The sequence below is a fragment of the Antechinus flavipes genome, chromosome 3, assembly GCF_016432865.1.
Source record: "Antechinus flavipes isolate AdamAnt ecotype Samford, QLD, Australia chromosome 3, AdamAnt_v2, whole genome shotgun sequence".
Classification (NCBI taxonomy): domain Eukaryota; kingdom Metazoa; phylum Chordata; class Mammalia; order Dasyuromorphia; family Dasyuridae; genus Antechinus; species Antechinus flavipes.
In genome coordinates, this window is record NC_067400.1 from 148,223,968 (window position 1) to 148,238,558 (window position 14,591).

The 14,591-nt window shown below is 32.7% G+C and overlaps 1 protein-coding gene across 1 annotated transcript in view; it reads right to left on the minus strand.

The window, feature by feature from the left end:
• The window catches only part of ABCC4 (ATP binding cassette subfamily C member 4), a 271,583-nt gene that overhangs the window by 38,901 nt on the left and 218,091 nt on the right, over positions 1-14,591 (minus strand). Inside the window, 2 exon segments of the mRNA XM_051984011.1 lie at positions 1,074-1,163; positions 11,997-12,152. Of these exon segments, the coding sequence (XP_051839971.1) occupies positions 1,074-1,163; positions 11,997-12,152 (246 nt within the window).

Here is a 14,591-nt window from a genome sequence, read left to right on the forward strand (position 1 = left end):
CATCCATGGAGATAATCATGTGTTTGGGGTGTTTTTATTTTTAACATTCTTATGTTGATTGTTTTCCATCCTTATATTGCTGTTATAAATCTAATTTGGTCATGATGAATATTTCTTCAATAAGTTGCTGTAATCCAGCATCATTTTATTTAAGTTTTTTAAATCAGTGGTAATTAATGATATTGTTCAATAATTTTATTCTTCTCTGGCTTAGGTATAGGTAGAGTATCTCCTTTTGCAATTTTTGAGAATAATTCGTGCATCAGTATGGGTACTAAATGTCATTTAAAAATCTGACAGAATTAACCTAATGGGTTAATGGGAACAATTTAGTTTTTTGATATTTGATTATTCAATTTGGTATTTATTGTTCAGGTTTATATTTTTGTTAAAATACATATATTTTTTGTGCATGTATTTATGTATACAATGTGTATATATAGATTTGTTTTTTTCTATTTCTTTTGTGTTCTCAGTTTTCTTAGTATGTAACAGTGCATAGTAGGTTCTGATAATTCTTTTTTTCTTTTCTTTTGGCTTTGTTACAAATTTACTTGAACAATTTATTATTTTCTTCAGTATGTTTCACTCTATTCTTTTTAAACAAATTGAAAATATCAATAAAATTAATTAACTTTTAACCAAAGAAACAGCTTTTAATTTTACAATTTCTCTAGCTTTTTTTTTTGGTTATTGTTCTTATTTACTGTTTATCTATTTCTCTAATTTTTCATCTCTTCTTTTAGGCTTATTAAAGTTGGCATTCTTTGTTTTGTTGGCATTTGTTGTTTAATTTTTTGTTGATTTGTTAGCATTTTGATGTTTAAAAATGCATAATGAATCCATTAACTCACTCTTCCCCCCTCCCCTTTATCTTTAAAAACTTTATTTTTTTTAAATGGGATAGCTCTCAGAAAAAGTGAGAGATAACAGTTAGTGAGGGAAATTACAATGAAAACAGATTTAAAATAAATAAAAGAGTAACTAAGCATATAAGCTTCCTCTCAGAACTTCCCATTTTATATGACAATATAAATATATAAAACTGAAATAAAAGAAATTTTATAAATTACCTCTTTCAAGGCATTCCACAATTCTTCATCTGTGTACTCATTGAAAGGATCCAAATTTTTTCTCATTGTTCCAGTGAATAAAACAGGTTCCTAAAATTTCAATAAAATGTATCATTATCATTGAGAAGATGGACAAAGATTTGTTCCATTTATTTTAACAAAAACATAATAAAGCATAAAAATGACTCTACCTTAAAGTAACAGATGCTAGTGAATATACACAGCTTCTATACTTGTTCCACATAGCACTTATATCATAGATAGCTACATAGCAGAAAATAATCAGGAGGATAAAGAAGAAACAGAAGAAAAAGGTATGATAAAATATTTTTCTGGTGATATTTGTTTAACAAACAGGAAAAACCACAATTAAGTTATTTGATGAACCTCACTTCAAGGAAACCAATAAAAATCAATGGCAGATCCAGGTGTAGTACCTGGGAAATATGAATAGCATGATTATTTAAGACTTGCGACTTGAGGGAAAATTGCTAAACATCATTACACTAGCATTGAATGATAAACAAAGACATTTTCTCCACTGGTAAAAAATACTGCTACTATGGGGAGTCTTCTCAACTAATACAATTGGGACTTTCTGTTCCTGCCTGAAGGAGAAATGAATTCATGAGAACTACAGCACCCTTTCTATTAAAAGACTTAAACTGATATCTACTTCATCTTTTCCATTCATCCACTGGGATGTATGCCTTACTATTATTAACCATAAGGGCGGGATAAGATGAAAACCATTTTGAGAAGTGTTATAGTCAAAGTATATAAATTTAAAAAACTCACTTCTCAATTTCAGGAGTAGTTGGAGATCTGATATTTTTGTTTCTTTATTTTTTATGTTTCTTTTTGTTTTCTTTATGTTTCTTTCTGGGCTCCAATGATAATATAAGTTTAAAAAGAAACCACTATGCATTTAACAAGCAGATGTTGTGGCTCACTTAACATTTTTTCATATGGTACAATAGTATATATATTCACACATATGTATATGTATACATATATGTGTGTATATACATTCATACATGGAATATATAGGCACATAAAGAAGTGGATAGCAAAAGAATAAAACCAGCTGATTTCAAAGGGGCAATGAATGGAGTATATATGTTTAGAGCTTCACATTCAGAATAAAAACAATAAAAAAACTAAGAGAGTGTAATTTTACTAGACTCCATTATTTACACTTTGGTCTGTCCTACATTGCAGTAATGTCCTGAGAGATACATATCCCAAAGTATTCCCTCTATTTTTAAGACAAACTGGAATGTGTTTAGACAAACAGGAAAAAGGAATATGGTTTAAGGGAAAGAGTGCTGGATTGAGGCCAGATAACTTGGGTTAAAACCACAGTTCTACCACCAGTGTGACCCCTGGGCACTTTCTGATTCCACATCTGTTGACCAAGAAGTTTAGAATTAGTGAGAAGTTCTTAACTGGGAGTCTATGGACTCCCAAAAGATCTATGGATAGATTTCAGGGGATTCATGAAGTTGTATGGGGGAAAAAATCTTTGTAACTGGAATTTAGCATTGCCTTCAATTGTTTAAAAACATTATTTTGAGAAAAGCTAGGCTGGAGTCAGGAACTCTCACCTTTCTGAGTTCAAATCTGGCCACAGACATTTACTATCTGTGTCATTCTAGACAAGTCATTTCACCCTGTGTGCCTCAGTTTCTTCATCTATAAAATGAACTGGGGAAGAAAAGGCAAAGCATTCTAGTACCTTTGCTAATGAAACCCAAAACAGTCACAAAGAACTGGACAGGATTGAAAAAAAAAACAACTGAATCCAGAAGCTTCACTCATTTATGAATGTTGGCAACAAATATTATTCTGGAGAAAGTCATAGGCTTCACCAATTGCCAAACAGGTCCATGACACAAAAAGAATCCATGGATTAGATGGTCTGGCTATATAAATCATCACTTTAATTACTCTAACAAAATATCTTTTGTTTAAGGAAAAAAGACAACTACCTTTTTTCTTCACAATGCTAAGTCCTTTGGGAATAGGTCTTGAGAAAGTCAGCAATGGTCCTAATAAAGTATCAATTCTCAATTTTAAAAAAATCCTTATTTTTATTACGAATTTAATAAATATGAACATTATAATATATCAAGAGCAAAGGATACGAAACTATTTTTAAAATCTATACTATAGTTTTAAATACTATACTGTATAGTATATATTTATTTAATACATAAAGAAAACTGCCTTGTTTCCTTGTGTCCCTTTCTAGAATATTTTGTTTTTTTCTGCATAATTTTTAACGCTTTATTGATCATTGCTCAATATCTGAGAAGCCTATGAACATAAAATAGATAGGTATACTGCTCCTTCTTCTAATCATGAAAAATAATGACAGAGAGACATTTCATGGTTTTTCCTATCAACTTGGATTTAGGATTGTTGGGGAGAAAATTGACAATAAAGATGGATAGTGTCATTATTGAAAAATATGTACTCCAAAGCATAAGACAGGAATTTAAAAGGCTCTAAATGAGTCTTACAGCTGGCCATAATGAATCAAGAAACTAATGTGATATCCAAAGAACTACTACTGCCTTTTAAGAAATATACATACTGATTGTGAATACTGGCTCCAAACTGCTTTTGGGGAACCAAATGAATTTTCTTTTAATTGCACCAAATTATTTTAAAATTTATCCTTGACTTCAAGGCCAGGCTACCATTGAGTTCTATAGGGTAAAATAATTCATTCTCTCTATTGTGTTCACACCAGGCTTACAGAAAGCAACTTGCCTAGTCTAGAGAGAAAGAAGATGAGAGGTGTCTTTTATGGGACCCCATGTTACCCACACTGTTTGGGAAATCTTCTTCCCTGATAGACTAGCAGGAGACACAGAAGACAAATGAGCTAACCTTCTGGTGCTTCAGTGCAGTCTTAAACCTATGGTTGTCTATTATTATTACATCCATTTCATCTACATTGTTGGAAAATTACTTTTGCTTCTCATATTTCCCTCAGCAATTTCCTCCATTTTCCTTTAAATCTGTGTAATCACCAGAGTCCAGCTAATGAGAAGAGTTATAATCTCACCTTGAAAGAAAGGTTAAGTTGGGCCAAGGCAGGAACTAGGTTCATAGAACTTGAAAAGCAGAGATAAAATGTCTTTGCTTCACAAAAATCAAAACTACTTGGTTTAAAGAAAATGACCTAGAACAATTAACATCATTTTGTTTACCTTCTCAGTGGATGGGGGATGGTTGGGAGAGAGAATTTCACATTCAAAATTTAAAAAGGAATATTAAAAATAAAAAATGTGTTATTTTTAAAAAAGGAAATGACCACCACTCTGATTTGAAATAAAGTGTTTCCCATGGCATTGCCCAAATAAACTGAATTGTTAAAGAAATGTTTCTCCCACATAATATACTCTCCTCTAGGAGTTGAAGATTCCCTTATTTCTGAGGAAAATAAATAATTCCACCTAATTACAAAATTAGATTCTAGGAGATATCAACAGTAACTGAGGGTGTGTGTGTATGTGTGTGTGTGTGTTTGTTTTTTGATTTTTTTTAAAGAGGGTCTTCCTTTATCATTAAGAAGAACAGCGTGATAGGGTGAGAACTTTAGTAAATGGAGATTTTGGAAATATATGATTTCAAAAAGCTGAAAATTTCAACTGTCCATAAAAACAACTGCTCCTCAAACTCAGTTCTTCCAGAAACAAACTTCTTAAATCTGAAATGGTTGATTCTTTTTATATCTTGTAGACTAGGAAAGGGTGCTGGCACCTTGGTCTTCAAAGGGGTCAGGGTAGAAATCCTGGAATTCGGGAAGAATTGAACAGCTGCTCAATCTGTTTCTGTTATAACAATGACTCACAACACCCCTTTCTTTTTAAGGTTTCTGGCTTATTAACTCCAAATCAGGGTGTCATAAAGAGAAATCACCTCAATGAAATTTTTTTAAAGTTCATTTGAATTACAGTATTTCTCTAAGTTTTCTCTGTCAATTCAAAAAAGGAACTTCAAATCAATCTTTCTTGCTTGACTTAGCAATATAAAAATAAAAGAGCAAGGGGAAAAAAAAACTTTTTCCTTGTTATAACATGTCAAAGATATTTATTTCAATTAGTAAAACTTCCATCAAAACCTGTTGAATGAGAAAAATGGTTTAATAAAACATTAACTGATGGAAGAAACATTTTCCTTTAAAACCAGCAAGTAATTTAACAACATATGTTTTAATATGCTGATGTGTTTTATATATCTTGCTCATTTTATCTCCTACTTCATTCCACTTTCATAGGCTTGCCAAATAAGAAATCCCATTATAATGTCTTCATAAGGGTAATAAAAGTCCTAACAGTAGACATGTACTGCAAGAGCTGATAAGGGTCATTTTTAATTATTCTTTCTGATAGAAATTATTATTTAAAATAGCTGTCTTCAGGAGATGGAGTTAATAACCTAACCCTGTAAATAAGTGTTGTAAAAATGCTTGCAGCTTAGAAAAAAGCATACCATTTGCAAGTAGTTTTACACAGACATACAACCGTCATGTAGATGTAGCCAGTATAAACATATGTCAGAACATATTAAAAATAATCTGTAGACCTATTTTTAAATTGCATTTGACCATTTTAACTTAAACTCAGAATGGGTCAGAGACGGGGAAAGTGCCTTGATTCTGTGTTGCATATATTAGACAATGTCAAATTTGTACTTTAATTTATTCAGAAGATAAAGGTTAAAAAAAAAAAAAAAACCCTACTGGATGCAGAGGTAATTTTGTACTTTGCAACTAAAGCAATACAAATCCATATTAGAAGTGTCACACAAAATGGCCACTTTGAGTTTAGTGGTAGAAAATTGATAATCCTTCTACACAACAGAAAGCCTCAAAGACCACACTCTGTATACCTGGCTGGAAAACAAGCCTCTCATTATCTCAAAAAGAAATCCTACCTACTAACCTTCAGACACTTAAAACCCACTGGGAGCACTCTGAAAACCATACAACTGGTTACAAACTAGCAAGATAAAAGAAAAAAAAACATTTTACTTCACCTAATCATTTTATGTTGCAAATCCAGGAAACTTCCCACAACTAAAATACAAGAATAAAGAATGAACATCTCTGCTATTTAGTAAATATGGGGAAAGCATTTTTTAAAAAAATTTTCTTGTTTCCAAAGCCTGAGAAGTTGATTAAGTTGAGTTCACTGTTTTCATATGAAGGAAATAACCTGAAATCACTCTATACTAAGGTTGGATTTCCCCACCCCACTCAATCCTGTAGCCTTTGAGTGAACTGATCATCATCCATTTTCAGAAGAAAAGGACATTGTGCAACAACAAAAGAAAAAGAATTTAAGTCCATGTAAAGTTCTTTTTGATACAAAAAGGTCACTAACTCCAGCCAGTAGTTCTACTGTGCCTTAATGAAGCCTTCAGTGTACAGAAACAAAAGGAGAGCTGCATTAGGCTGCAATCCAATTGTATTTCTTTGCTAGTAATAGCATACCCATCTCTTTCTCTTTGGGTTTTATTCTTGAAAAGAAAGAAGAAAAGCAGGTAATAAAAAGAGGTTTTGAAGAGAAGCTGCTCTTCTTATAATCTACTCTTCTCTTCTCCCTCACTGGGGGTGGTATGGATAGGGAGGAGAAAACCAGGAAAAGAAATATGTAAAATGGTGGAACTGGTTTAAAAAAAAAAAATACCCTAGCAGTGCATGAACCTCTACAAAGTCACTAAAAAAACCCAGATGCAAAAGCCACAAATCAATTAAATTAAAAAAAAAAAACCCTCCATTGTAATCATGATACAGAGCCGCCCTTGATCTGCGCCAGCCCTTAGGGTGCTATTCATAATTCCTAAATTTGCATGGGATTACTCTCCATTTGTAAACAGTTTCTTTGTGCAATAGGATCAGAGTTGCGCTGTAGAATTCATCCAAAAAGTTTTGAAATACATTTTGCCAGATCACTGTCAGATAAGTAAAGTACTCCCTGAGTGTAATTTCACCTCTGTGTTCTTTTGGAAGTTCACTTAACTCCTTCAGGTCATGACCATGTTGCAATTTAAATGAAATAAAATGTACATTTAAAAAAATAAGGAGCAGAAGGAGGAGAATTTTAACCGGTAAGGAGTTTTTGAGCAATGACGTTAATACTATCATAAACAGAATACGAGGATTGTGAGAATAAATAGAAATGGAAGGTAAATTGAGCACTAATCTTCTGGAACAGTACTCTAAAGACTGTTGTTTCCTTGTTCTTCAATTATTTCTAACTCTTTGTGACCAATTTGGGTTTTCTTGGCAAAGATTCTAGCATACTATGCTGTTTCCTTCTCTGGCTCATTTTACAGATGAGGAAACTGAGGCAAAGAAGGTGAAGAAGCTTCCTGGGATGACACAGCAAGTTTCTGAGGCCACGTTGGAACTCAGGAAAAATGGCTTTCCAACTCATTCTCTCCACTTCACCTAGCTGCCTCTACAACAAAGACAGGAAACACCTGAAACAGGATTTAAACCAGATCTTTCACCCCCAGTACCAGTGATGTTCAAATGGAAGCACTCTATTTATATGAACTGGGAAGCCAAGTTATCCTGGACATATAGACTAGAGGTTCTAAATTCAAATTCTTCCCTTTTCAGCTTTTTCATCTGTTTTTTTTTTTTTTTCAAAAAAGAGAGGACAAAAATGACCTAAATCAAAGGGTGTGAAGAGCAAAAGAAATGACAGATGTAAAATACTTTACAAACTTTAAAGCTATAAGTGCACGTGATTATTATTATTTTACTCTATCTTCCCAGAGATAAACACAAAATCCAAGCGGATACATTTCTTCTTTTTCAGAACATAATGACATTACTCTTCACTGACTGTTCACTCATAAACAATGACCAACATCTTTCACAGCCCCTCTGCAGTCCCAATTCTCACTACCACCATTCTATTTTCTTATCTCCCTGAATCTGTCTTGTTAATGAGTCAGAAGAGATAAAGAGACCCAGCTGTGGAGGCTAAGCTTGGAAATCCCCATCTTTCCCATCCTAGAGAACCAGGAAGTTGTCAAAAAGGGATTCACTTTAGAAAAATAACATTGTTTTCTTACTCTCATGCTGCCTTAAATATTCCAAATTTCCCTGGCTTAAAAAAAAGGGGGGCAAGTAGAGGCTCATGACATGATTTCCACCTAGTCTTCAAATCCGGAAGGAAATGGGCATTTAAGATTTCTTTTCTTTCCTGTGCTAGATACTCATAAATTATGACATTTATCCCCATTGCATAATTTTTTTCCCTCACTAGTGGGTCTTGTTCTTGAGATTCTGCTCAAAATTTCTCGGCCCTTAAAAGACAAAAAAGGAAACAATCTTCGCTCAAAAATTCTGTTTCACTCAGAAATCAAATGAAACTTAAGTTTACTGGCAAAACAAAGAACAAACCAACCACCAATGACAATGGAGACAGTTTCTTAAGGTATTCAACCTGTCTAAATATTAGAATACCACTAGAAATGAACTGGACTAAGTAAGACATTGCTTTGGAGTAAAAGTTTAAATGGAATTCAATGTTAATCTTAAAGGTCCTGGGGATGTTCCAAAAGTAAGAAAAATAATAAATGCTGAAAGGGCTGTGGGGGGAAAAACAAAAAACAAAACCCTGGCAGATTGATGTATTTATTGGTGGACCAATGAATGGATATAACCTTTCTGAAAAGCAATTTAGAATTATATACAGGAAGTTACAATATAGCATGTTCTTTGACTCAGCTATACTACTGCTAGGCCCACATTTAAAAGGAAGGAAAAAAAAATGAAAGAAACAAAATTAGGTTCTGTATGTATAAAAAGTATTTATAGAAGTTCTTTTTATGATAAGTAAAAGCTATCAATTAAGAAATGTAGCTTGATAAAAAGTTACGGTATATAAATGAATTGATAAAAATCTGTTAAGCTTCTACTATGTTTCAGGTCTTGTGCTAAGTGCTGGGAATACAAAAATAGATAGTCTCTGATTTCAGGAAGGAAGGAAGGAAGGAAAGAAGGAAGGAAGGAAGGAAGGAAGGAAGGAAGGAAGGAAGGAAAAAAGAAAGAAAAGGAAAGAGGGAAGGGAAGGAAAAGGGGAGAGAAGGAGGAAGAAAGAAAGGAAGAAAGGAGGGAAAGGAAAAAGGAAAAAAGAAAAAAAAAGAAGTTATTTTTGTTGCAGTCATGCTTGGCTATTGGGAATCAATGCTATCATAGCTATCATTTAACAATACATTCTAGGACTTTCCTAGATGATAAAGTCATCCTTATTTGCTCTATATTTTGTTTACCTCTCTTCAAATTTCAGAAAACCAGCATATGGCTGTGTCTTTTTTAATTGATTCAGGAGCTCATCCTTTCATACTTAGATAAAAGGCCTTTCTGCTCACAAGTCTTTTGCCTATTTCAAGGCATCATTCTCAATCTTCCTAAGGCAAATGCTTATAATTGCCATGTTTTTGCTCAAATAACTTTCTTTGGCCTCCAAAATCCACTAAAACAAAATATAAAACTTGTTCTGTCTCTTTAAAGCTTATCACAATTTGGCTCTAATTTATCTTTCCAATTTTATTAAACATTTATTCCCTTTAACTTACTTATATTCTACTGAATCTAGAACACTTATATAAGTCCATGTTGATACTTCAGGGCAATTCTTCTGTCTCTGACTGATAAAAATCTTTATTGCCCTTCAAAGCTCATTTCAGATATTCCCTCTTCTATCAATTCTCTGTGTTGCTTTCTCCTTCCTTAAACTTGCCTATAGTATTTTGGCCATAACTCATTCTTCCCCCCCCTTCCCCATTCTTTACTATGTAATCTGTATGCCAGGCAGTCTTTTGAGATTCTCTTCCATTTATTTTGTATATCTCTTCTACATACATCGTTATTTTCATTCAATATTCCCTTTTATGATGTGGGCTCCTTAAGGTCCATGGCTAATTTTGGTTTTATATTATATTATACTTAATAAACTTCTTGCATGGAAAAGGCACTTAATAAATGCTCAATGATTTACTATGTCTCCTTCTATTTTCTCCTGCTCTCAATGGCTAATTCACCAACTTCTCTGGTTATACTCTTGAGTATAGCTCTTTTTTGCCCATGATTTTCTGTTGGTATATACTGTAATTTACGTGTGCCATGAACATCCCAATGATGATAGTTTGCTTTGATAATTGTGTTTCCTATTCCTTACACTCCTTACAAATTTGCTTATGGAAGAATCAAAATTTAAAATCTTCTTTTCTAGTGCCTTAAAAAGAGTAAGTGATTAATCTTTTCTCAATTTCAAAACAATCCCATTATTAAACACCTACTAGATATGAAGCAATATGGGGAAGCAAGAAATAAAAACAAAGAGAGTACCTATCCTTGGGAATTTATGCATGTTATGATCTTAAAAATGCATTGGACATAGTTGCTGGGAGAGAGCTTTTAAGGCTGAAAATCAAATGCTTTATTATAAATAACAAAAAATTAGGGCAGTGGAATTTGCTACATTTTGGTCAACTGTATGACTATAAAGATATAACTTACTGTAGGGCTTTGTTTCAGACAACCTGCTATTCCCTTTCCATATCTTCATATGAATCTTGATATGTAAAAGAATTCTCATAAAGACTTTATAGAAATAATATTTAGGCATATAGATTGGCAGCTATTTGTATTTTCTCAATTTCAACTTTTAATAAGTGATATATTCAAATTGCTTGGGATCTTTTTTTATTACAGAAATGCTGACATCTTTTCCATTTTTTTGTTTGATGTTTTCCTGGTTTCATTCTTATCTTAGTATGATCTGGAACCAAGTTTTCTATAAACTTATTTTTTCCTCTACTTTATCCTTACAGTTTTATGAGCAGATATTGCTCACATAATTTTCTTTTGTCTTTCAATACAAGGTTTTACAAATGAGTATGCAATCTGAACCAGTGTTGTCCTTGGCTGGCAGATCTCCTTTTTTGGCAAGATCAATTGTTTGCTGCCTGAGCCTCTTTCATTCAGGTTCAGAGTTGTGGCTACTGCCTTACACTTTTCCTAATTATGTAGGAAATGATGACAATTTGCTTTGATAATTGTGTTTCCTATTCCTAACACTCCTTACAAACTTGTCTTAGAAGAATCAGAACTCAAAACCTTCTTTTCTAGTGCCTTAAAACGAAGAGGTGTTTAACATTTGCTTAATTTCAACAGAATCTCATTATTAAACAACTAGTAGGTATGAGCCAATATAGAGAAACTAGAGATAAAAACAAAAGAGTTCCTACCTTTGGGAGTCAAAGGTAGTCCCCTACCCTAGAGGAGAAATACATTTAAGATGACTACATATCTGAAGAACAGGAAAAATTAGGGAGATTGGGAAAGGTTTACCATAAGAATTAGGATATGACCTAAACCTTGAAGGAAGCAAGGCATTCTATACTAAGGGTAGGTAAACACATGGAAGAAAATCAAAGGAAAGAGTTAGGAGAACAGTTTAGCAAGTCCATCTAGTTAGAAACTAGAATTTGCAAAGAGGAATAATACACAACAAACTCAGAAAACCAGGCTATAAATTCCAAGGAATTTCTATTTTGTCCTAAAGTCACTATATGGGGTGGGGATCAGGGTTTGAGGAACAGATTTTAAATTATTCTGAGAGTAAATGAAAGACTAGGGATGCAAAAAACTTTCATATTTATTTGATTTGCTTTTTATAGTGTCCTCAGAATTCTGTTTATCAATTGATGATACTGAAAAACTAGGGAAATTAATTCATTATATAAAACAAAAATATTTGTAAAGAATGTGCTACATTAAAAAATAATGTGTATTATATGGAAAGGAATAGGAAAAATACCAACAATCAAAACTAAAAATGCATTTAAAATGTCATAACAGAGAATACCAGGAGAAATCCATACCTGAGGTATAATTGACATCTTCTTCCGTAAATCATGAAGTCCTATTTCAGTTGTCATAATCTTATCAATCCAGATTTTACCTTCAGGTTCTGACAGTCGAAAAAGTGCAGCAATGAGGGAACTTTTTCCAGCTCCTGTTCGTCCCACAATTCCAACCTATAAACAGAACCAACACAGTGATTTTAAAAGAACACAGTAATTTCCTTCCTTCCCTCCTTTTCTCTTTCTCTTTTATTCTTCATTCCTTCCTTCCTTCTTCAATGAAAAAATACATTTGCATGAAGAATATGAAAAAGGGTTAAAATCAGAATTATACTTCTGATAGGAAAAAGTCATCAGTAGCTTAATGCCAATCAGTTCTTCCAATTATCTTCATTCCTATAAGCAGAACATTCAGCACCATGGGAATTTCCTCTATCAATAAAAGGTCTAAAACTGGAATGAAAACATACTTATAATAAGAATATATCCATTTACTAGGGTTATATTAGTTCAGTTTAGTTATTCTGAGATAAGGAAAGCAAATCTATTCCTGATAATGAACAAGACACTATTCACTGTAATGAAAGGAAACATTTTTCAAATCCCAGAAAGTGGGTTTTAGTGATTTGATTTATAAATGGATGATCAGTAGCTAGCTATATATAACAGTAACACCAATATAGTCCTTGCTGATTATATTATATTGGTTCTTTCATCTGAACAGTTCAAAACATTTCATAAAACAACACTCCTAAATTTCATATAGGAAGGCTAAAAGGAGAATAAAGCTTCTTTTTCCTTCAGAAATTTGAGAAATTTTCACAAGTGATTAGGCACATTTCTAGATGCAGATAAAATAAACAAGAACAGAGAGAGATTGCACTATAAAACCAAAATAATAAACTCTTCAAATAAAATGCAGGTCTATTATATCAGATTATGTGTAGTATATTATTAGATATGTTAAAGATTCACAAGCAGAAACTGGTATCCAAGGCCTAGCAAAACTAGAAAATACCAAATGGCAATTATCCAAATATAGAAAGCATCTTTATTCGAGGCTTAAATATGATGAAGATAATTTAAGAAATGCTTTTATTGAGGTAATAAACAGTGAAGTAAAAACAATTAACTTTATATATAAATTAATCTATTCCACATAATCTAAAAATAGTTTTTTCAAGTATCAAAATGCATGCATTGTTTTTTAACCTAATAAAAATGTCTTCTAAATTAGTTTTATTATATCAAGTGCATTAAATCTGTATTTAGGTAAGATTTACCCATACAATACCACAAAAGTCACATGGCAGCTGAAAGAATTCTGAAATGGAAGTTAGGAGACATAGGTTGAAGATCATAAATAATTTAGTGGCAGTCCTGGGTAGGACTGTTCCTTTATGGGATGCAGTGTTCTTCTTTTAAAAATTAGAACTACACATACACATACATGAGTGCCTTGCATATAGATTAGTGGCTCATATATAGAAATTAACTTGTCCATAAATGGTAGATTGGCCACGCCCAAATGCAGAAAAACATTTAGGCCTATTTAAAATTACTAGGATTGTTAGTTATGATTTCAGGTAAGTACAATAAATAAAACCCTGCCCAAATGGGAACTGGTTCTACTGGATTTCTCTGCTTTTCCGACTCATCAAAGCCAAAAGAGCTAGCAAAGATCTAACTGCTTTCAGTATGAACCATGTTGATCACAAATACAAGTAGCTTCCTATCTTTTAGAGTATCCTTTTGATTTCGTTACTTTAGGGTCACTGTAATTAGCATATTTATTTAAAAAAGGTACCTTGTCTCTAATATCTATAGAGCAGGTTGGCAGATCTGCAGGACAAGAGAGAGATCACTAATTTACAATAGCATAATTGCAATTTTGCAAGTAATCACATATATTTTCACAGAACAAATAATTTGCAGGAGGAGAATCATCAAAAACACTGATTTATTTTCAACCTTTATGTCACTGATTTAAAGTGATTATAGGCTGAGAAAAGCATCTCTGAGAGTCCATCTCATAGAGTGTTCATTTTACTCTAGTACTCCATCTACTAGATGGAGTAGAATGAACACTGGACTTAAGAATTATAAAACCATAATTCAAATTCTTACTCTGAACCATACTATTAGCTGTCAGATCATGGTTAAATCTAGGTCTTAATTAAATTATGAGGACAATATTGCTCACGCTTCCTACTTTATTCATCAGGTTATTGTGAACAAAGAGCAAAGGGAGAGACTGAAGGATAGGGAGAGAAAGGAGGAGGAAGGGAAAGAGGGAGGGAGAAGAATAAAGAGCATAAAGTCATAGCTACTGCAAAATTCTTTTATAACTAAAGCCCCTGTATAATATTTCTAGATAAAGAAATGGAGCTAAATCTGATATTGCTAACAGACCCAAAAAACAAATCAAAAGTCAAGTTATTGTAACATTATAACTCGAGTCTTACAATTCAATTTTCACAAAAACCTTTTAAAATCTCAGGTAATCCTGCAATTTCTTTTAAGTTTTCAGAATACAAATTTGGGGTCAGCTTCTAATGTTTCTTATGCTTCTCTATATAATGGGGATTCTTTAGGCAGTTCACATATTATTAC